We start from the raw sequence: 24,599 nt of genomic DNA, 5'->3' as shown, positions 1-24,599 counted from the left end.
TTAGGAGTAGCATATAAACCGTTAAGAGCCCCGACGAGCTGTGAGTGACTAAGTGAACTTAGTGTTTTCAATACTTATGCATATAAGGCCAAGTAAGTTACAGTGATGTTAATGGTGAATTTATACTCCCTCAAGCAACAAATGGTTAATGAATAGCTTAACGTATCTTCCCCAGCTTGTATATGTTTAACACAGGCCAAGGTATGTTGTGAAATCATTACAAAAGTTAAGTTTCTGATGTTGAAATATGCTTCCTAGAGGAAGGCTATGATAGAATGAGTTCTTGTGTAAATGATATGCAATGAAACTTAATTTGATGCTATGAAATAACCCGATATTGAAGGACATGGAGAAGGTATCTGGGTAATAATACCTAAGGTTTTGATGGTACTTAGAAAACTCCACGTGCACGTAGGTAGTTCTGAATGAGAGACCGAAGTATGGGTCTCCTAGGCCATACACCAATAAAGGGAGGCCAAAGTATGGGTCTCTTGGCCGGTAATAGACGTTAGGAGCTAAAGCGTTGTAGGCTCATTCTCAACTAAGGAATAATGATGTTTAATGATGTACGAGAATGGTTTGAAGCTATATTTAGAAAAAGTTGCTTGAGATACTCATCAGTATACTCACATGTTTATGGTGATGTAACATATGATGTAATATGATTCTATAGTCACTCACTAGGCTACCAGCTCACAGATTTTCTATGTTTTCCATTTACAGGTAGCGGTCAGATTCCTCAAGGTTGATCCTATTGCTGCTTGCCATTGAAAGGCCTGGCCGATTAAGAAGACTTATGTAACACCCCGCATATTTTTTATATATAGTAATGTAATTTCAGTAACATTATTATTTGGTAATTCAATAATTGCTTAGTTAGAGGGCATTTTTGGAATTTAAGTTTGGCGGAAAATGATTAAATTTTAAATTTCAATGTGAAAGTTGGCAGGAATTAATTTTTCCTTTCAAAACGGAAAGAATTTATTATAATTACACTTTTTTTTTGTTATTACATTTTAAAACCCCCATCACTCCTACATTTATTATTATTATATTTTAGAACCCCATCAATACATTTATTATATTTATACTTTAAAACCCCCCATCAATACATTTATTATTATTATATTTTAAAACCCTCCATCAATACATTTGTTATTATTATATTTTAAACCCCCCAACCCTTTCTTTCTTCTTCCTCGCATCGCATGCCCAATTTTTTCCCTCTTCTTTCTTCCCACGAACGCCGCCTATGTCCAAACCCACAAACACCACGCCTCTTTTTCTGACCGCAAGCACCTGTTCAGCGGCGTCGACTCGACTCCCTTTAGTCGTCTGGGCAACGAAGCAGTCGCCGCCTCTGATCGTTGACGGTATCACAGCAGTTGCCGCCTCTGATCGTCGACGGTGTCGCTCGCTAATCCGCGCCAGTCTCTGTGGATTGCAAATCGTCGCCCATAACCTCGAGATCCCACAATCACTCGCGCCCAGATCTGAAGATTTATAACCAGACAGTCACGCAAGGGTGTTTTGGATCTGTTGTCTCTCGTCGTTTGTGCTGTCAACAATAAAGGTCGTCGAAACTTGTGGATTTGGGGTAAGATTGTGCCATTTTAATTGGATTTATTGGCTAATGGTGTTCTGCTTCAACCTATTGACACATATTTGTTTGGGTTTAAAAATCAAGTTTTGGAGAAGCTTTGAAGTTAAAAGTGTGCTGTCAAGAGGATTTTGGTTGTGGTTTCGACAAGCTTTTGGGTAAGATTATTGGGAATTATTTTGGTTAATTTGGTTATTGGAACTAAGCTCTTTCTTATTAATTGTAAATTTGGATTATGTTTAGGCCTAATTCAAGATCCATCTAAGCTAGGAGGAAGATTAATTTGCTTGTCTCTTAGACATAATTTTTTACTTCGATGTAAGTAATCTTACCACTGGAACTGCCCACGGGCCAGGCTTTAATTGTATGCTAGCATGGTGAGTGTATGTTATGGTAAATTGTTAGCTTGTTGATTGATAGTATGACCTGAATCAAAGTATGTTCTGGCATGAGTTCTGAATTGTTTAAATACATACCTAAGCACTTGATCATTAGTATGTGATGGTATGGGTTTTCATATGTCGACGTCTGATCTGCTGGTGTTGAGGCATACTTGTATGTTGTAGAATTATGATGTAAGGTTTACATGAATGTTGTATAAGATGTTGTTGAGGATTATGTGTATGTGATAGAGCCATGGTACCAAGGATTTTATGTATGTTTTAGAATTGTACGGTGTTGATTCTTTGAACGTTGAGACTGTGTGAATATCCTCATTGATTAGTTAGATGCTCACCAGTTTTGTGTTTCCTTCAGGATTCACCAGTTTGTGTTTCCATCAGGATTCACCAGTTTTGTGTTTCCTTCGGGATTCACCGGTTTTGTGTTTCCTTCGGGATCCACCAGTTTGTGTTTCCTTCGTGATTCACCAGTTTGTATTTCCTTCGGGATTCACTAGTTTTTTGTTTCCTTTGGGATTCACCAGTTTTTTGTTCGTTCGAGATTCACCAGTTTTGTGTTTCCTCCGGGATTCACCAGTTTTGTGTTTCCTTCGGGATTCACCAGTTTTGTGGGCATACTTAACTACAATAGGATAGGACTCAGTGCTCTTGTCTGTTTCATGTGTTTATGTGCCATATGTGGGTATCTAGAGGACATAGATGCCTAGCCTGAACTCAGTGGTGGGGCTACTTACGAGTATTTCATACTCATCCTTTCTTATGTTGATGTTTTAGGAAAAGGTAAAGATGTACTTGAGATTGCGCAGCGGAATTCGTGATCGTGTCACTGGGACTAGACCTTTTCGCTTCTGCATCTTGAAATTTGATATTTAGTTTTATTGTTTAAAATTTATTACTAAGGATTATTTCTCTTATATGCCTTTGTTAGTCTTTAAGAATTTTGGGTACCCTATTAACTGTTTTAACAATTGCATTTAATAAATGTCTTTTGAACTTCTCTTATTTAATTAGCATTTATTTCAAATAACTGAGCGTCATTTTAAATTTTGTGCATGCATTTATTTTAGTAACGGCCTTACCTAAGTCCTAGGGGGTTGGGTCGTTGCAACTTAGGTTGATGATCTGTTTATGTACACATGTTTTGAGAGGGACTAGGACTTTGTAAGAGATGTTTGGGCCCAACGGTATATATTTTTTCCGTAGATGTTATGTCATACTGGATGCATACATTATTAATGTTTAACAGGTTGGCATTTAGGTTAGAAAGCTAAATTGGTGAGTGTTGACGGTAGGGCTAGTAACTACCATGGTCATATCCTCTTTCTGATTAAGAGGGTAATCTGGGAGGGGGTGTGACATCATATCTGATGATGGTGTTGAGGATTCATTTTCCTTTAAGCAGACAATGGAAGATATTGGTAAAGATGAATGGGTCAAAGCCATGAATCTTTAAATGAAATTTATGTATTCCAATTTAGTCTGGGATCTTGTAGATCGACCTGATGGGAGTAAAATCTATAAGTTGCAAATGGATCTACAATAGGAAAAGATGTGTAGATGGAAAGGTTCAAACCAAGCTTGTGGCAAAAGGTTATACCCAAGTAAAAAAGGTTGATTTTGAAGAAACCTTTTCTCCTATTACAATGTTAAATTCTATTTGCATTCTCTTATCCATTACCATATATTATGATGGCAATGGATATCAAGACTGCTTTTTTGAATGACAATCTAGATGAGAGCATCTACGTGAATCAACCAGATGGATTCATAAAACAAGGTCAGGAGCAAAAAGTTTGTAAGTTGAAACGATCCATTTATAGATTGAAACAAGCATCCAGATCTTAGAATATAATGTCTGATAATGCAATTAAATCTCATGGCTTTGAACATGTGAAACTCAGATTTCCATTTTCCTTACTTAAGCAGATGATTAAGGAAATTAACTAAGTGAAAGTTAAATCCTATGTTGAAGTGAAGAAAATTTCTAAGTGTTGAATAGATTTTCCTTGAGTAGTTTTGAGTTAAGCTTTAATTGGTGAAATTTGACTAAGTGTAAGGTCAAAAGGACCCATGAGTTAAGTGTTAGGAGACATTAACGCATAAGTTGAGAAGGCAACCATGCGTTTGTAAGGTTGGACGCATGATTGGCCGAAGTATTGGGAAGAGGCATTGTCAAGAGTTTCTCATGCGTTGGCCTTGTGTTGGTGTGGTGCCATGCATTGGTCATTAGAGTTATTTGGGAGGTTAGAAAACACATGCGGCAGCCTTAAGTTATGCGGACATGGACGCAAGGCACTGGAGGCACGCACACACATTGATCGGGTATGCGGTAGCCTTAAGTTGCGTATCCAAGGGCGCTGGACGTTGGATGCGTTAGATGCGTTAGATGCTATGGATGCGATGGATAGAGGCATGCGGAGAAGGATGCGTTGAACACAATGGTATGTGTCTATGTGGCAGGAGATTAGATCAACGCATGGGGTACGACGGCTGTGATGGATGTGTTGGACACGATGGTATGCGTTCATGCGGCCAAGGCATGTAGCGGAAGGAGATGTGTTGGTAGGTTATGGTGGTGTGATGGCATGCGGTCATGGGGGTATGCGTCGATGGTATACAGTAGTACCATGCGTTGATGTCATACGTGATGCTATGTGTCGATACTATGCGGCGGTGCTATGCGTTGATGACATGCGGTGGTGCTATGCATTGATGACATGGGGTGGTGCTATGCGTCGATGACATACGGCAACGCTATGCGTTGATGACATGCGGTGATGCGGCCGAAGAAATGTGTTGGTAGTATGCGATGGAGGCATGCGGTCGAAGGAATGCATTGGTAGTATGTGATGGCATGCAGCGATGGATGCGATGGATGCGATGGATGCGATGACATGCGGTGATGTTGCACGATGGATGCGATGGATGCAATGGATGTGGCAGTGTTATGCGATGGCAAGCAGCGATGGATGCGATGGATGCAATAGTGATGTGTTATGTATTGGTGATGTACTATGCATTGGTGATGCACTATGCGTTAGTGATGCACTATGCGTTGGTGATGTGCTATGCGTTGGTGATGCACTATGCGTTGGTGATGTGCTATGCGTTGGTGATGTGGCTATGCATTGGTTGAATGTGCTATACGGTTAAGTGCATGTGCTACGCATTAGACATCCGAGGGCATGTGGCGCATTTGTGGTTAATGCATATGAGGTTGGATGAACGCATAAGATGGATGAACGCATATGAAGGATGAACGTATTCAAGGACGTCATCCTAACATGTGGCTTGTTGGGAAGAAATCTTAAGCCTTAAGCAAATGAGGTAGATGTATAAGAAGACATGAAAAATTTAAGCATTTTGTGCTGGCTAAGGATGAAGAAGACACCTTAGATTGCGTTGATTGAAGGTTGCGTTGATGGTGTGGGGAAGAGACACTTAGACATGCGGCCAAGTAGGAGGTGTCGACCTTAGAGAGTTTTTGGACGCCTATAAATAGGGCCAAGGACTTCTTTTCAGATCAAAATTCAAAAGACATTAAGAAGAGTGGGAAACCTGATTAAACATTGCATTGATAGCAAATCTATGCGTTGATCATAAAGCTTCAAGGGGGACGCAGTTAGACAGAAGTCTGGAAACAGCACCAAATTAGAACGAGGAGTTCTCCTAGAATACTTGTGAGTTTGGAGTGATTCTAAAGCCATCTTAAAGCTAGGAGAGTCTAGTTTTTAGGTAGGGCTGCCGGAGAATAATCTCCAAGGAATTGGGCTGGAGAATGAGGAAAAGACAGAATGGTCGAGCTATTGGGTAAGCTTAGGCCAACCCTGATTTTTTGATGATTCCGGCCAAATCAGGAGAAGTTATAAGCTAAGATTTTGAGGTAAGATTCCTGAGACATTTTAGAACATGTTTTCAGAAGAAAGTATGTTAAAATAAGGTCTGGAACTCTGAGTAATCTAAGCTGATATTTGAATATGGAATTTAGGATTCAAAAGGGAACCAAGGAAACCTAAGGAACTTCGGAAAGGAAAGTTCCTAACCAACCAAGGTGAGTGGTTATTATGTGTTGTATTTTTTATATAATTTCTATATATAGGTAAATATATATAAGGGATAATGTTAAATTGGCATGATCAGGGATATATGTTTATCTGATTACTATGCTTGTTAAGATATTGCTTGTATGTTTGTTTTGGAAACTGAAATTGTATCTGGGATATATAGTTAGCATGCTTGAAAAGGTACTTGGTGGAAAAATATAGTTGGCTTCGGTCGGTGGGAAATGGTAATCGGTGACGACCGATGGGAAATATAGTCAAGTTACCTAAGCATAACTAGCGGGCAAATAGTCGATGTGCACATTGGTAGGATAATAGGGTACAGGGAAAGTTTGCACAGAAATTATTGATACATTGCTTTAGTATACGTGTGAAAGTGTTGAGGAAAAGGTATGATCCTGCCAGGGAAAACCAGTGGTAAAGGGGATGTTCATATTATGTAATAACCAACGGTCAAGCTGAGGTTGATTGTTTTTAAACTAGCAGTTGAGCTAGGGTTAATCCAACGGTCTGGCTGGAGACATAATTGTGAACTTGTGGTAATGTTCTTGTTGACTATGCTTTGATTTCCAAAAAGTATATTTTTGTAGTCAAAGTTATTTGTTTATCTAAAGGCACCATTCACTGGGCTGTATAGCTCATGTTTTACCCCTCCCCCCCTAGGTAGCGAAAGGTGAGGAGTTCCAAGGTGCTGCTAAGATCAAGGTCTGCCACATGCTACAGTTACACTTCCGGAGGGTTTTACAGTTGTTGTTGTAAACTTTGTAGCTAAGTCTTGGAGTTGTATAAATGTTACATTGTTGTAATAAAATGGGTCTATCTAATCCGTTGTTGTTATCTCCTTGACTTAATCAGTTGGTTGTTGAATTTGTTCATTGGTATCAGAGTTATTTCCACAAGTGTTATTAGGCAGTAAGTGTCAACAAAAGGGTTGATAACTGCTGCAGTCATGTTCTTTCCTAGGCTCAGAGAGTAGTCTAGGACGGGGTGTGACAGAACAAAATATAGATAACCTTGTGTTTATAAGAAAATCATCAAAAGTATTGTTGCTTTTCTTGTGTTGTATGTAAATGATATCGTTCTCATTGGGAATAATGTTGGATTTCTTATTTATATTAAAAACTAGGGTATCTCCATTATTCCAAATGAAAAATCCGGGAGAAGTGCAATATGTTCTTGGAATTTAAATTGTTTGAAATCTCAAGAACAAAATATTAGTCTTGATGAAATAAAAGCTTCTGAAGAAGATGAACAAAGCAATGATGAAACAAGAGCTTCTGAAGTTTAAATGTAGATACTCCTTATTGTAAGAGTATAAACTGCATGTTGCTCCTGGCTTACATGAGCTTAAAAGGTGAACGACTCGAAAAAAATGTTAAACTACGTTATGACTTAATCTCTATTTATTATAAATGGTACATAAGCAGTTTGAAGGAAACTTTAAACTCAGTCCAGTAAAAAAGCAACAAAAAGCAAAAAAAAAAAAAAAAAAAAAAAAAGATCATTTGATCTACGTTATGACTTGATCCCTATCCATTACAAGTTATGTAGGTAGCTTAAGGGAAACCTTAAGTTCAGTCTAGTAAAAAAAACTTCAAAGTCAGGTTCGAACGCTTCACTGTTGCATCTTCAAGATCAAGAGTGGAGGATACAAAGAGACTTCCTCAAGTTCAAGTTTGGATAATTCACTGTGTCTCTTCAAATTCAAGTTTACAATCTTCCCTGTTGCTGCATTTCCAAGGTTGATGGTTGCATTGTTGCTTGTTCCATCTCTATGTTTGAGGATTGCACTGCTGCTTCTCCATCTCCAAGTTTGATGGTTGCATTATTGCTTCTCCATCTCCTAGTTCGGTGGTTGTATTACTACTTTTCCATCTCCAAGTTTGATGGTTGCATCATTTCTTCTCCATCTCTAAGTTCTATGGTTTCACTGCTGCTTCTCCATCTCCAATTTTGATAGTTGCATTGCTGTTTTTCTATCTCTAGGTTCGATGGTTGCGCTGCTGCTTCTCCATCTCCAAGTTCGAGGTTGCATTCCTACTTTTCCATCTCCAAGTTTGATGGTTGTATCGCTGCTTTTCCATCTTCAAGTTTGATGGTTGCGTGTTTGCTTTTCCATCTCCAAATAAAATCGACAACATTTTTGCTACATATGGTCGATATATCTACAGCATGTTTACAACGTATATTCAACACATCTATAAGCAGATGGCGTATTGACGTCAATATAACCACTGTTGTAGTTAATACAATAACTTCACAGCAAAAGGTGAACCAATCTGTCACATCTTAAGTTGGCACATTGGCGCATGGCAAGGAATGCAGGACGTAATGACGTTTGCCAACATATGCCAACATACCTTATAGTCACCATTAGAGATGATGCAATTTGTTATAAAATAAACTTTAAGAAAAATAACTTTAAGAGAAATATTAAAGGAAGGGATAAAAACTTTTAGAGAATAAAAGTCAGTAAGGACTAGTGGTATACAAATATTGTAGATAGAGGAAAAAAATAGTGAGATTAACAGATATTTTACTACAGATAAAATTTTAGTAGTTTAAAAAATGTTGGATAGAGAGAAAGTGAGAAATAAAATTGTTTTGAAGGTTTCCCTAGCAAGACCCAAAGTCTTTCAGCAAGCTCAAGTCTAAAAGAAATTGGGAGGTGACATGGGGAAATGCGTGTTCCAAAAGGAAAAAGTTAGAGCCTTAGATTCCAAGCCGACCATATGAGCTCAAGGGATAGTCGAGCCAACCAGATGAGCTCAAGGTATAATCAAGTCAAGCTTAATGCTTTTAGTTGACCAGACGAGCTCATGTGGCTCCATGCAACCTCGAGACTCATAATCTCCTTGCCATTATTGGCATTGCACGTATCCCCAAACAGACGTTACAGGAAGGATATAACCTCAAGTCCCACAACCATCCTGACATCGCTGCTGTTACATGGAACTAGATGTGAGTGTGAAAGGAAGCTATAAGTCTATAAATGGTCTCATTTGATGATCCCAAAAAAGGGAAAAGTAAGTAATATATAAAGGAAAGTCATGACCTTAATTGTATGCTTAGTTAAGCTATACACTCCCTGTACTAATTTAGACATTGAACTGTGTGGTAGATTTGGCACCACATTGATACAAGGATCTTTTGCGCAGGTCAGTTCGAAGAAACTTTAAGACCAAATATAAGGAGAAATGGGTTGGAGGTCAAGTCCAAGAGACATTTATAGCGACATCTAATGTGAGCAAGTTCTAAGCGCCACAATAAGCATTTGAGAGAAAATAAAGTCAGAAAAAGTATAATAAAAACTTTAAATGTAGAAAAACTAAAAAGTGAGTTGGAAAAATAGAGATAAATAATTATGGAGAAATCAACAATTTTAGAATGAAAAAAAAAAAAAATTAACTCCACATAATTTTAGAAAAAAATAAAGTGAAGTAGGAAAATGTTTTTTTGTTTTTTTGTTTTTTAAAACGATAGTGGATTTAAAATCAAAATCTCTCAAAGGTGATTGATTAGAAATCACTTTAAATTATCTAAGATTGTTTTGAAATTACTTGTGCCTCTTTGGTAGACAATCTGAATATAAAAATTTGAAAATAATGATTTAAAATAACATAGATGTGTTTCATATTTTGTGATATGTGTCTCATAGTTGAATTTTCATTTAAATAATTATTTTAAATATATTTAAATCTATATAACAAATTACAAAATTAGTTGTACTTATCAACTTAGCATTAGATTGAATATAAACTATTAATAATTGATTAATTAATGTGTATTATGTTAAAAAGTTTGAATAATTATTACTTGTACTATCATATAATTTACATTACATTATATCATTTATATTCTAGTTTAATAATTATGAATTGAGTTTATAATATCTAACTTATATTTATTAACATTTTTATTATTTTTAATATAATTTAGATACATTGAGTTTTCAAAAAAATTCTTCTTTAATATTTGTACTATTTAAATCACATAATTAGAAAAAAAATTTAAAAATATGGAATCTAGATTTGTTAACCAAACATATATTTTTTTAATTCAAATGAATGTGAAAACATAAAATTGAGACCTAGATTATACCAAATATGTGGCCCTTAACTACTGTTTGCGAACATGACCATTTTAAAATGAAAGCAATATTTGACATGACAACGTATTTTTATTCATTTCAAAATTACTCTTAAATATATCCTCATAATAGTTGAGATTTGATGTAACATTTATTTTATAATATCAACGATCTTTATAGTTTATAAATTTATTAGAGAAATTTTCACAGATAGAATAATGTCAAATTATTCACAGAACTAGCAAAAAAATACTCATAAATTTCTATCAATCTCTATCAATAATAGAAGCGTATCAGTTTTTATCACTCATAATATAGTGATAACTTTTATTAGTTTAATCATTGACAGACACTGATAAATTTCTATCAACGTCTATAAGTATCTATCCGTGACAGATATTTATAACAACGTCTAACAAGTATAATTAAATTTTGGCTATTTGGGTAAATATTTTTCCTTATTAATCTATTTTTTAAAATCCCCCACATATATTATCAGACACTTTAAATACAACTTTATTATTTAATGAATCTTTTCAAATCAATAACCAAAATTCCAAAAAGGAAAAAAGAAAAAAAAAAAAAAAAAAGAGAAGGTAAATCTAAGCCCTACAATTGAGAAATAGTTAACCCCACAATTATTATTATTATTATTTTGTAAAAATGACTAAATGCATTTTCTAATAGAATACCTGAATTCTATTGTGGCAATAATACAGTTCGATAGTCTTAAACTACCTAATAAAAGCCTTCAAAACAGGAGTTCATCAGGGTAGATAAACGTATCAACCAACATATAATTTTAGACAACTTCAGTGTAAATCAATATATTGAGAATGTGAATATTGTTAGTTTGACAAGTTTCAATCATACCATATGTTTTAATGATAATAAATAAATTCATTAAGATTTAGTGTTTTAAAGTTCTATGATTTCAACTCACTTTGAATTTATTTAAATTGGGCATCAAATGAAGGTCAAAAGAAGATTTGAAAGAAAAATTTGATGTAGTCAATGATGTGGCAATAACATGTCAAGTGTGGACAAACCCTAAGATGACACGTGGTAGACGAGATGAAAAGAAAAAGAAAAAAAAAAAGAAGAAAGATGAGATTACTCGCAATCAAATAAAATTATAACTAGAGATGTACATGGGTTGGATCCGATCGAATTAGAGAATTTGTTCGAACCAACCCAAAAATTTAGAACGGTCAAATTTTCAACTCTACTGATTCTATAGATGGACCAACCAAATCCAACCCAACCCATCAATTTTTGGGTTGGTCGGCGGGTTGGGTTGTCCGGTCAAGTCAGCTTACTTGTACTCTCAAAGGGAAAGCCTTCTCCCAGGCTTCCCACTGATGGAACAAGCTTAAACCAGTTAAAATTGGTCATGGGGTGTGGCCAAATTGCTTGTACTCTAAATTGACTCAAAATTTGCTTAAATCAATCGATGTAAGAACAAGATCTACAGCTGGAGAAAACACAGAATTAACCTCTTGTTAATAGGTTCACTATTTTAGCTACATTTCTCTTTCCCAACACTCATGCAAGAAGGGCACACGAAGAAGCTGAAAAATAGAACTAATCCCAAAAAAAAGAAAATGACCCCCCAAACTCATACATGAGATGCAAACAAAGAAAAATTGCATTCAAATTAGACATACCCATATAGTACATATATACATAGCCATCTTAGACTCAACAGAAGACCGTGATAATGAGAGAGATTCTGCACTGAGGTGAGACCATGAGGCGTGAGATACTGAGATGAGGGGTCTGAGTGGGGTGAACAAAATGAACACCCTAGGTTAATATACATGCAAAATTCTTATAAACCGAAAAATCACGAAAATATTTACCTTTTATAACAAGAAGCTTCTAAACCTTTTTTTGCTATAAAATGTAAATATTTAAAAAGATTCGGTATCCTAAATTTTTTTAATTTGTAAACAAGGAAAATATGGGAAAAAGGGATTTCCTTCCAAAATTTGATTCTCAATTTTTTTTCCCTCCCTAAATTTAATTTCCATTATTTTCTCTCTATTTAATCTTAATCATTCGTTCGTTTTACCTTAAAACCAATGGTTGATGTTAAATCACTCATATTTTATGATCATCAATCTTCGTCCTTCTAGGCACTTCTTGAAAAAAAACAAAAAAAAAAATTCCAACAAACATATTCCTTATTTATTCATCCTCCAAGTGCTAAAAATTCATCTATCTCTCATTCTTTGTAATTTTTACAAGTGTGATCTGTGTGAGAAAATTGTTGGAATGTCATAGAGCAAAACTTGTGAATATTAAGATTAAAAAAAATATATTAGAACCTGAATCAATGAAGTATCCGAGTTTTTCTTTAGTGTAGGTGGGAAAAAAAAATTGTGTATGTTTTGTTTTCACCTACAAGAGAACTTTTCTAAGTGAAATAAGTAAGGAGTTTTAGAGAGGACATAGGCATATTATCGAACCGGTATAAATTTCGACATCTTCAGCTTTTTTTAGAACTCCTTTTATTTTGTACGTCATTTCTTTTCTAATTTTTATATTGCATGTTAGGATTGATTTGATATTTTACATAATTGTGATATTAACTATTACTTTAAATTGGTTGCTTATAGCTAGTTTTTTTTTAATTAAATTCAAGTATCGTCGTACAATTAGATTAATAAATTTGCAGGTAACTCTATTCACCCCTCTAGTATTGTCATTAGATCTACAAATATTAGTCTAGACCAAAGGTATACTAAAAAAAAAAAAGTCCCCTCTCATCCCCTTTCCCCTAAAAATGAGATAGGTAGAAATCTCATAAAATGACTCAAGATATTCCAACAATGACACATAAATTTTTTGTTGACAATATGTGGGATGCACAAAACTTAAGGTCATACTTAGTACAAGATTTATACCCATGGAGCTTTATCCATATTGGTTTGTATAACGTTAGTATTAATATATTAATAATGATTAGGGGTGTTCAAAAAACCCAATGACCTGAAAAATTTGATCAACCCTACCCAATCCGTACGGTTCGGATTGGGTTATTAATTCATCTGGGTTGGGTTGAATTAAAATAAATGAAAACTTCATGAATCAGGTTGGTTCATGTGTTCACAAAAAATAACTCGAGCCAATCTAAACTAACCTGAATTTTTTTATTAGTATTAAAATGTATGCATTTTTACTTCCAATACAATTATATATACATATATTTAGTTTAATTTTACTTAATTTCATAAGTTTTTTTTAAAGATTATTTATTATTCATTAATGGTTTAAAATAATTTTTTAACATTATGGAAATAAGTTTTTCATAATATAATTAAATTGATTGGCTAATCTTATTTCAATAAGTGAAAATAATTAAACAATTTTTTTTTACATATTAACATGTTACTTCTTTTTTAAATAAGAATGTAAACAATGATCTGAGTAACCTGAACGAATCCAATCAAAATATTTCATGGTCGGGTCGGGTTCATTATTTAATAAAGATGGTTTGTGTTGAAGAAATTTATAACCCGAACTATTGAATTGAATCTAAAAGATGCTTCAATCCAATCCAACCTAACCCATGTTCATATTTATAGATTACTTATTTCTTTTTTTCTTCCCCATACCCGAAATAGTATGTTATAAAGCTGTCGTGCTTACTTCTAGCCTACTATAATCTTTCTCTTCTCTATTCTTACCATCAAACTATTTGCGAAATTTTATTGGCTGACTTGTTCGTTGCTAAAGAAGCTTCAGAAAGTGCGATATCAAATTAACCTCTTTAGATATCAAATTTGAAAACAAAAATTTCTAGCTAAAATTGTCATATAAGGATACAAGCGTAAGGATTCTAAATTGCTTTTTCAATATGTATAATTCATAAATTTAAATTTAAGGACACATTCCAAGATTTTTTTTCTTTAGGGAAATGGAAAAATGTATACGAAATATCAATTTCCATCCACAGAGCACAAAGTTCTTCTATATGAACTCTGTAACCTCCTCTCTGTTCTTCATCTCCATCCTCTTCTTTAAACTCTCTTCTATAATAAAGTAATGTGCAGCCAAAATGGGTGTGAGCTTCATATGTTTCTGTTCCCATTCATGGCTCACGGCCACATGATTCCCATCATCGACATGGCCAAGCTCTTCGCATCTCGCGGCGTCAAGATCACCATCGTCACAACTCCTCTCAATTCCATCTCCATTTCCAAATCACTTCATAATTCCAATTCATTGATTCACCTTCTTCCCCTTAAGCTCCCTTCTGTAGAAGCTGGCCTACCAGATGCTTGTGAAAATGCCGACTCCCTTCCAAGCCTTCATTTGCTCCCCAAATTCTTCGCTGCCACCACTTTGCTTCAAGATCAGCTTGAACATGCTCTGTTGCAGTATCGCCCTCATTGTATTTTGGCTGATATGTTCTTCCCTTGGACAAACGATGTCGCTGCTAAAATTGGGATCCCCAGGTTGATCTTCCAAGGAACTAGTTGTTTCTCTCATTGTGCTTTAGAGTTCATTCGAATCCATGAGCCGCACAAGCGTGTTTTGTCCGATACAGAGCATTTTCTCATTCCTTATCTCCCCGGGGACATTAAGTTAACCAAAATGCAACTCCCTGCACTCGATCCCGAGAATATTGAGAATGAATTTAGCAAATTTATAGCCAAGGTTGATGAGTCGGTATCGTGTTGTTATGGGGTTGTTGTGAACAGTTTTTACGAGCTGGAAGCAGAGTATGCAGATTGTTACAGAGATGTCTTGGGAAGAAAGATGTGGCTAATTGGCCCACTTTCATTATGCAACACTGAAACTCAAGAAATCATACACAGAGGAAGAGAATCCGCCATTGACGAGGATGAGTGCTTGAAATGGCTCGATTCCCAGAAACTCAATTCGGTTGTGTATGTGTGTTTTGGAAGTTTGGCTAAATTCAACTCTGTTCAGCTTAAAGAGATCGCGATTGGGCTTGAAGCTTCTGGGCAAAATTTTATTTGGGTTATCAGGAAAGGGAAAGAGGAAGAAGAGGCAGAGGAGCGAAATTGGTTGCCAGAGGGTTACGAACAGAGGATGGAAGGAAAAGGGTTGATCATAAGAGGATGGGCGCCGCAGCTTTTGATATTGGATCACCCGGCGGTGGGTGGATTTGTGACCCACTGCGGGTGGAATTCGACGCTGGAAGGGGTGGCGGCAGGGGTTCCGATGGTGACGTGGCCGGTGGGGGCCGAGCAGTTTTACAACGAGAAATTGGTGACGGAGGTTCTGAAAATTGGAGTTGCTGTTGGGGTTCAGAAATGGGTGAAAATTGTGGGAGATTTCGTTGGAAGAGAAGCTGTGGAGAAGGCGATTAGGAGAGTAATGGAGGAAGAAGAAGGGGAAGAGATGAGAAACAGAGCAAGAAAATTTGCAGAGAAGGCGAAGAAGGCGGTTGGGGAAGATGGATCGTCGTATTTGACTGTAGATGCTTTGATTGTGGAATTGAAATCTTTGGCCTTTTAGATGTGAATAGTAACTGAAATGTATGCTACCGTTTCCGCATCTTTATATGTTCAACATGATATGGGTATATATGGTATATGGCAAACTTCTTAAGATTAATAATTAAGAATATAGTTATTTTTTTAGAAAAAAAATTGCCAATATAGTAAAATTTACTAATTATAAACTCTATCGCCGATAACTTCTATTAGTGATGCTCTTTCATGGATACATTTTAGAATTAGATTAAAAATTTTTGCATTGTACTATATATACTAATACTTTGTATTTGAATGCTTTATTTGCAACTACCTCTAAATAAATTGCTACATGACACATTTTCTTTGGAAGTTATCTAATGGTACAATAGATTAGTACAATCCTTATTGCATTCATGTTTTTCTCCGTTTCTAAATATCTTTTCAAAATTCTATCATTTCACGAATCCTCTAAATTCCATAAATAATAGATTAAAATCTTTAAAATATACAATAGAATACATAATATACTTATCCTCGACTATCTCTTTTCCCTATTTTCCTCACAAGTCCTTTTGGAGATTGGAATTGCAATTAATTGGAGACCCATCAAAATTTCTTTTCTCCATATTGGTAGGTATTTTAATATTTGATTTATGTGTTCGCAAATTGACTGTTAAGGTATATTTGATATCGATGTTTTTACCTATGGTTAGATACATTGTAGAACTCATTCAAGTGTTATCCCATGCCATGAATCTCAACTTGTGCCATTCAAGCATTTGTGAGTTCTTCAGCTTTCTTGGAATCTGGGTTTACTTATTATGCAACTGTCTGAAAAAAATTAAAGGAAATATTGTTGAATAGTAAGCCTATTTAACAAAAGCTTGTAAACAAAACTAGGAAATGGCCTATTTAACCCCCCAAAAATAAATTCTACTCAAAAGTAACCTCAATTTTAAAATCTATCTTTTTAATCTCTTTTCCAACTTTTCAGAATTTTAGTGAAGGAATCTATCTTGTAAAAATACAAATTTTCACCTCAATTGAATTCAAAAAGACAAGTCTTATCGCAAAAACTTCATCTTTCCATGGAAGTTAGTATTTTCTACTTCTTTTTCTCTTTGAGTTTTCAACTATTGCTGGACTCTCTTTTCGCAAAGACTCCCCTAGCCATGTAAAAAAAACTCATCTTTCATGGTCGTTGAACATCTTCCATTTTCCTGTCACCCGATTCGAATTTTGACAAAGGGTACTCAAGTATCTTTTTTATTTTTTTTCTAAATGATTAATCGATTTTATTATTTATAGGGGGAGTCTGTGTGATTTCTGGTAGAAATGTGTAATGAAAAATCCAAAACTTGAAGAATATAAGCTCATACATCAATATCAAGAAGCTGTTTCACATTTCTTTAATCTTTACAGTTAGTTATTGTAACTACTTGTATCGGAAATAATATTTAAACTCATCATTTATAAATTTTAGATACAACAACGAATACAAAGCTTCAAAAAAAAAAACTTGAGCAGCCTGTAAAGAAAAAAGGGTCTGTGACTTAGCTTCATAATAAAACTATCTCCTTCCTGTGGACGTAGGCTTTCATAGCCGAACCATGTACATCGCAATGTATTTCCTTCTTCTCTTTTCATCGTCTACAAGATTCGTCTATCGTTTACCTTTTCTCTTCATTTCATCTAGTAAAATAGAACGATTGTCTACCTTTCTTTAAAGTAATCGTCTACATAATTACGTGAACGGTCACCTTCTTACAAGTAATCGTGTACACGATTGCACGATCAGCCATCTTCCCTCAAGCAATCGTCTACTCGACTGCACGATCATACACCTTTCTTTAGAGCAATCGTCTACACAATTGCATGATCGTCTACATCCTTTCTTCTGTCTTCGTCTACCTGATTGTAAGCTTTCTCATCGTTTACTCATAAACAATCGCACACATCAAAGAAAACTTATTAGGGTTAGAACAAAGAAAGAACACAGAAAGGCGATAGATCGAGAGAATCAGAAAGAAAGAGAGAGAGAGAAATTTCATTTTGCACCCATAAAAAAAAAAAAATTGTTTTCATTTTTCCATCAGACAAATTTCAGTGGGATCATCCACGTGCTAGCCATCAGCTGAAAAATTGTGGTCAATTCTCAACCTAGTTCTCTACCAACCAAGTATTTGGGGCAAAGAATCCGGGCTTCAAGAATTGGGTCAAGGTAAAAAGGCCTTTTATTTTTCATCATTTGAGCTAACATTGTTTTTCTTTTGCAGAAGCAGGCCCATAGAAGAAAAAGCAGACCTACAAAGCCTATCATTGTTTTATTTTAAAGAGAGAGATCCAAAAAAAAGAGAAGGATTCAAAAGGAAAACAACTCGAGGCATCTGTTGTAAAGGGTTCATTTATTTACTCAGATGCCTTAGCCTTAAACGATAAATCTAATCATATAAACCCTCTAGGTTAACATGATTGGATTTTAGACTCTGGATGCACCTACCATATGACATCAATGAAACCCTGGTTTAACACCTTTAAGGAAATAGAAGGAGAAATGGTTTATATGGGTAATAACCAAGCTTGTAAAATTGAGGGCGTTGGCTCTGTTTCCATGAAACTCAAAGATGGAACTATCAAACTTCTTAAGAATGTGAGATATTTTCCTCTACTTAAGAGAAATATAATCTCCTTAGGCATGTTAGATGCTATAGGGTGTGAATACAGGGGTAAAAGAGGAACTCTTGAGGTACTAAAGGACTCTAAAGTAATCTTAGTTGGGGAAAAGGTAAATGATTTGTTTGTGGTCAAAGGGGTAGAGATGATGACTAGAGCTTATGTAGCCACCACAAATGAGCTTATTGAGACTGATTTATGGCACAAAAGACTATCTCACATAAGTGCCAAAAGCCTAGAAGTCCTATCTAAGGCATTCTTTCAAAAGAATTAACCTTTTGTGAGCATTGTGTTTTAGGGAAAGCCACGAGACATAGTTTCACTAAAGCACAACATACCACAAAAGCTATCCTAGATTACATACACTCTAACCTATGGGATCCAGCCTCTACACTTAGCCTAAGTGGCTCTAGGTATTTACTTTCTTTTATTGATGATTTCTCTAGAAAAAGTTGGGTCTACTTCTTTAAAACTAAAGACCAAGTGTTTGATAGGTTTAAGGAATGGAAACTCATGATAGAGAAACAAACATCTAAAGAAATTAAATACTTAAGAATTGATAATGGGCTGAAATTTTGTAGTGAAGAGTTCAACAAATTCTGTAAAGAAACAAGAATTACTAGGCATAGGACAGTTAGATACACTCCTCAACAAAATAGAGTTCCTGAAAGACTCAATAGGACAGTCATGGAAAAAGTTAGATGTATTTTATCTGATGCAATTCTAAATGAAAACTACTGAGTAGAGGCTGCAAGCTACATAGTGTACACCTTAAATAGGTGTCCACATTCCTCCCTAAATTTTTTGACTCCTAAAGAAAAATAGACCTCACATCCACCTAACCTAGATAACCTAAGGGTATTCGGATGTGTTGGTTACATACACCAAAATCAGGGGAAATTAAAATCTCGGGCAGTAAAGTGTATGTTTGTAGGCTTTTCTGAGGAAGTAAAAGGTTTTAAAATGTGGAACCCTACTAAAAAGAAGTTTATCAGAAGTAGAGATTTCACCTTCAAAGAAAAAGAAATGTTTATGCAAAAGGAAAGGAGATCCTATGAAGTTCCTAATAGCCCTAACACCACTAGGATTGAGGTAGAGTCACCTAAAGCTTCTTCCACTAACCAAAACCCTCCTATAGATTTAGAAGAAGAAGAGGATATCTCAAATGAGACCATTGGGAATACTGAAGCTACCCCTGACCTAAGTCATTATTCTTTAGCTAGGGATAGACAGAGAAGAATGATAGTTCCTCCTGCTAGGTATACTGAAAATAGCTATATGAACCTAGTTCTAAATGCCACAATAGCTTCTAATGACCAAGAACCAATTACTTTTGAAGAGATAGTTAGGTCTTCTATTCAAGTTATGTATGAAGAGATGGAGTCACTCACTATCAATAAAACCTGAACCCTAGCTCCTCTTCCTAAAGGTTGTAAACCTATAGCTTTTAAATGGATTTATAAACCAAAGGAAGGTTCTACTAAAGATGAAAGGCCTAGATATAAGGAAATGTTAGTGGCTAAAGACCTTACTTAGAGAGAAGGAATATACTATACTGAAATCTTTTCACCAGTAGTGAAACAAACCTCTATTAGGTTTCTTTTATCACTAGTTGCTCAATATAATTTAGAACTAGATCAACTAGATGTTAAAACTGCCTTCCTACATGGAAGGCTAGATGAGGTAATATATATGGTTCAACCTAAAGGATTTTAGGAAAAAGGCAAGGAAGACCTATTTTGTCTCCTAAACAAATCAATATATGGTTTAAAACAATCCCCTAGATGCTGGTACAGGAGGTTTACTGACTACATAGAGAGTATAGGTTTTCAAAGGAGTTCCTGTGATATTTGTACTTATATCAACTCTACTACCTATAAGGACAAAGTCTACTTATTACTCTATGTTGATGATATGCTACTAGCTAGAAAGTCTAAGGAGGATTTAACTCATGTCAAAAATCTCCTAAAGAGAGAATTTGACATGAAAGACTTGGGTTAGTCTAGAAAGATCCTTGGGATTGAAATTCAGAGAGACAGAACAATCTCAACCCTAACCATAAGTCAACTAAGCTACTGTGAAAAGGTTATAAACAGATTCAATATTGCAAATGCAAAACCTGTTACTATTCCTATTGCTACACACTTTAAACTTTCCTCTGAGAACTCACCAAAAGAGACAGACATTGAACATTTGACTCAAATGCAATCGGTTCCATACAATCAAGCAGTAGGGAGTCTAATGTACTTAATGATCTCTACTAGACCAGACTTATCGTACAACACTAGTTTAGTCAGTAGATACATGTCTAACCTTGGAAAAAGACATTGGGAAGCAATAAAATGGATTTTAAGATATCTTATTTGGTCTAAACAGTCAAAATTAACATATCAAAGTACTAATGAATTAAATTTAGAACTATATGAATATGTTGATTCAGATTTTGCAGGTGACCAAGACAAAAGGAGATCTCTAACAGGTTATCTATTCTTATTTGTTCCTAACTTGTTATATTGGAAAGCTAATTTACAGTCAATCATAGCATTGTCAACCACAGAAGTAGCGTATATGGCACTTTCAGAAGCAATAAAGGAAGCTTTGTGGTTAAAAGGACTGATGAAGGACTTTGGTATTGATCAAACAGTAGTTAAAATCTACTGTGATAACCAAAGTGCCATTCACCTTTCTAAAAACCCTCAGTATCATTCAAGAACCAAACCTATAGACATCAAGTATCACTTTATCAGAGACAGAATAGAGAAAGGAGAAATCGAGGTGCTAAAAGTTCATACCACTGAGAACGCAGCCGATATGCTTACCAAACTTATGAGTAAACTCAAGCTTTCAAGTTGTCTTAGTCAGATCGGGTTTCTGCTTCCTGGAAAGGGGTGAAGATATGTTAAATCGTGAAGGAGAAGAAGTTGTATGTTGAGCTTAAGGTGGAAATTTGAAGAATATAAGCTCATACATCAATATCAAGAAACTGTTTCACATTTCTTTAATCTTTACAGTTAGTTATTGTACCTACTTGTATCAGAAATAGTATTTAAACTCATCATTTACAAATTTTAGATACAATAACGAATACAAAGCTTTAACAAAAACTTGAGCAATTTGTAAAGAAAAAAGGGTTTGTGACTTAGCTTCATGATAAAACTATCTTCTTCCCGTGGACGTAGGCTTTCATAGCCGAAACACATACATCGCAGTGCATTTCATTCTTCTCTTCTAATTGTCTACAAGAATCGTCTATCGTTTACCTTTTCTCTTCGTATCGTCTAGTAGAATAGAACGATTGTCTACCTTTCTTTAATGCAATCATCTACACGATTGCGCGAACGGTCACCTTCTTACAAGCAATCGTGTACACGACTGCGCAATTGTCCTCAAGCAATCGTCTACTCGACTGCACAATCGTACACCTTTCTTCAGAGCAATCGTCTACAGGATTGCATGATCGTCTACATCCTTTCTTCTACCTTCATCTACCCGACTGCAAGCTTTCTCATCGTTTATTCATAAACAATCACACAGATCAAAGAAAACTCATTAGGGTTAGAACAAAGAAAGAACACAAAAAGTCGATAGAGAATCAGAAAGAAAAAGAGAGAAAGAAATTTCATTTTGCACCCATCAGAAATAAAATTATTTTCATTTTTCCATCAGAAAAATTTCAGTGGGATCATCCACGTGCTAGCCATCAGCTAAAAAATCGTAGTCAATTCTCAACAAAGTATTTGAGGCAAAGAATTCGGGCTTCAAGAATTGGGTCAAGGTAAAAAGGCCTTTTATTTTTCATCATTTGGGCTAACATTGTTTTTCTTTTGTAGAAGCAGGCCCATAGAAGAAGAAACAGGCCTAACAAAGCCTAACAAAACCCTTTTTTTTTTTTATCAACGACGTATTTTCCATTTCATCCTTTGAACATTAACCAATTTAAAAAAACCTGTAAAATATATGGGGTAAAGGGGTAAATGTTTGTCTGAGTTTGTTTTCATATTTTTGGGTGCATTAAGCTCCACGAGACAAATATCTCATGAAGTTGTTGCGAATATTTGTCTCATCAAGTATTTGCAAAAGTGGGAAGTTTATAAAATAGCTTGAAAGCTCTCTGTCATTTGTCTCGTAGTATTGTAAGTTTGTTTTGTGAAGTTACTTGACGACGAGACAAGAGACAAAAATCAACTCTATTTTACAAGAGACAAAACTCAGTCTTTTGTCTCATAAAGTTGAGTTGATTTCTGTCTTTTATCTCATGAAGTAACTTCACAAGACAAACTTATAAGTTTAATGAGAAAACGACAAACTATCTCATTTTCTCGTAATGTTGTAAGTTTGTCTTGTGAATTTCCTTTACGAGACAAAAGACTTACTTATAAACTCAACTTTACGAGACAAAAGATATCTGTAATCTCGTAAAATTGAGTTGATTTATGTTTTTTGTCTCATAAAATAACTTCACAAGATGTTTAGAACATTACGAGACAAACAATAGAGAACACAACTCAAGCTATTTTGCAAACTTTACGAGATGTTGCAAATACACCCAAATAACTTTGCTTATGGCTCTTTGGCTTCTTTCTCGTGAAGTTCGTCCTTTTTAAGGGTTTTTTCTTTCACTAGGGGTTTTAATGTTGTGTCATATTCTATATTGAAAAAAATTGTGAAACTGAAACTTTCTAATTTAAGATATAGATATTCTATATTTAAGATCGGTGATTTCATATTCAAGGAAATTGAATAACCATTTACTGAGAAAAAAAAATTGTATTTTTACGTGGTGGGTCCCTCCACTTAAAGTTTGAAAAGTTGGAAAAAAGGTTAAAAAAAAAAGTAGAATTTAAAAATGAGGTTACTTTTGAATGGGAAAAAACTTTTTGAGTCAAAACTAGCAATTTTCCAATAAAATTCCAACTAATTGTCAGCAGTATTTGAAGGGATCGAATTATATTGATAAATAAAATTGTACAGCTGTCTCTTATACCAATTGAAGGGATTGAATCCCAATGGAAACGGACAAATGCCGTACGTTTTAATTTTCAATTTTATTATAAACAGAAGCTTAGAAAAACATATAAAAATATATATATAAGATAAATAGTAAATCAAATTACACAACATATTTTGAATAAGAAAAAGGGAATTTTTGTGAGAGAATTCACGGAAGAAATTTTTTAGAGAACTTCCAGAGCATGGGTTTACGTGAAGCCTCAAAAGGAAGACCAAGATTCTCTCTCACTCTATCAAAACGTGAAAACCAAAATCACGTACAATGGGAAAAAACTTGAGGATTAGTAGAGAGGAACTTCCTCCCGTTTATTTAAAAAACAAATAATAAAAAAATTATTTTGAATTTTAAATAAATAAATAATATATATAATAACAAACTTTATTATATATATTAAAATTGTATGCTATATCACATATAACATAACCTATAGTTTATAGTATATCACATAATATATTACCTATAATTTATAAATCTCTCACATAATCTATAGAATTAATATGAATCAAATTCACATTAATTTTAACCTTTAGTTCTTATATGAATCATATTCAAATATTAATTTCTCCCAAAAAATTTTATATTACATTATATTAATTATGTCTCATATAATTAATTATAATTAATTATATCTCATACAATTAATTCCCTTTAATTAACTTGAACAATTCAAATTAATCCAAAATTAATTTGATTCTCATTAATCCTAATTGAGCTTACAAGAGAACTTTGTGAACCTATAGATTGAAGCTCCAATGGTACTTGATTAATTAATTAAACTCTTTAATTAAATTAATCAACCTCCATAACTGTCAGTTATTCCACTAAAGACCGACAACTGTACTCTTCGTACTATAGATATCCTTTTGTGTCCATTGAATATAACCAAGTAACAGTGCATTAACCATTCACAAATTGCTCATAATTACAACTAAGCCAAAATTATTGTTTTGCCCCTGTAGTTACATCTAACTCCGTAAGTACACTGATACTTCTAATGAACAATTAGTTATAGGCCAACTATAACCAAACCCCTCTTTGATCAGGAGAGGATAAGGTGCCTCATTGTTCAAGTCTAAGAATCAGCACTTAAGGATGCAATTTCTCTACTTACTCTAACAATAGGGAAGGAGTGAATTTCTTCTTGTGTAGTGTTTCCAACTCTTCAATCCGATGAATTCCCAAAATGATAGGCATATGAGTCAGTGAAACTGACCATTCTCACTCATGCAAATCAAATAACCATCTTCATAGGCAGGAGTTCACAACTCACTCAAGATTCAGGTCAAGTCAATTATGGTCATTCTGATGAA

At 34.7% G+C, this 24,599-nt stretch overlaps 1 protein-coding gene across 1 annotated transcript; it reads left to right on the top strand.

Moving 5' to 3' along the window:
• Window positions 1–14,056: 14,056 nt before the first annotated feature.
• LOC120078475 (scopoletin glucosyltransferase-like) lies at window positions 14,057–15,704 on the top strand. The gene has a single exon (XM_039032744.1). It carries the CDS (start codon window positions 14,203–14,205, stop codon window positions 15,643–15,645), a length of 1,443 nt encoding a protein of 480 aa, XP_038888672.1. The 5' UTR covers window positions 14,057–14,202; the 3' UTR covers window positions 15,646–15,704.
• Window positions 15,705–24,599: the final 8,895 nt, after the last annotated feature.

This window comes from Benincasa hispida, chromosome 5 (genome assembly GCF_009727055.1).
Source record: "Benincasa hispida cultivar B227 chromosome 5, ASM972705v1, whole genome shotgun sequence".
Taxonomy (NCBI): domain Eukaryota; kingdom Viridiplantae; phylum Streptophyta; class Magnoliopsida; order Cucurbitales; family Cucurbitaceae; genus Benincasa; species Benincasa hispida.
Note: the sequence above shows the minus strand (reverse complement) of the source record. Positions and strands in the feature narration are given on the sequence as shown.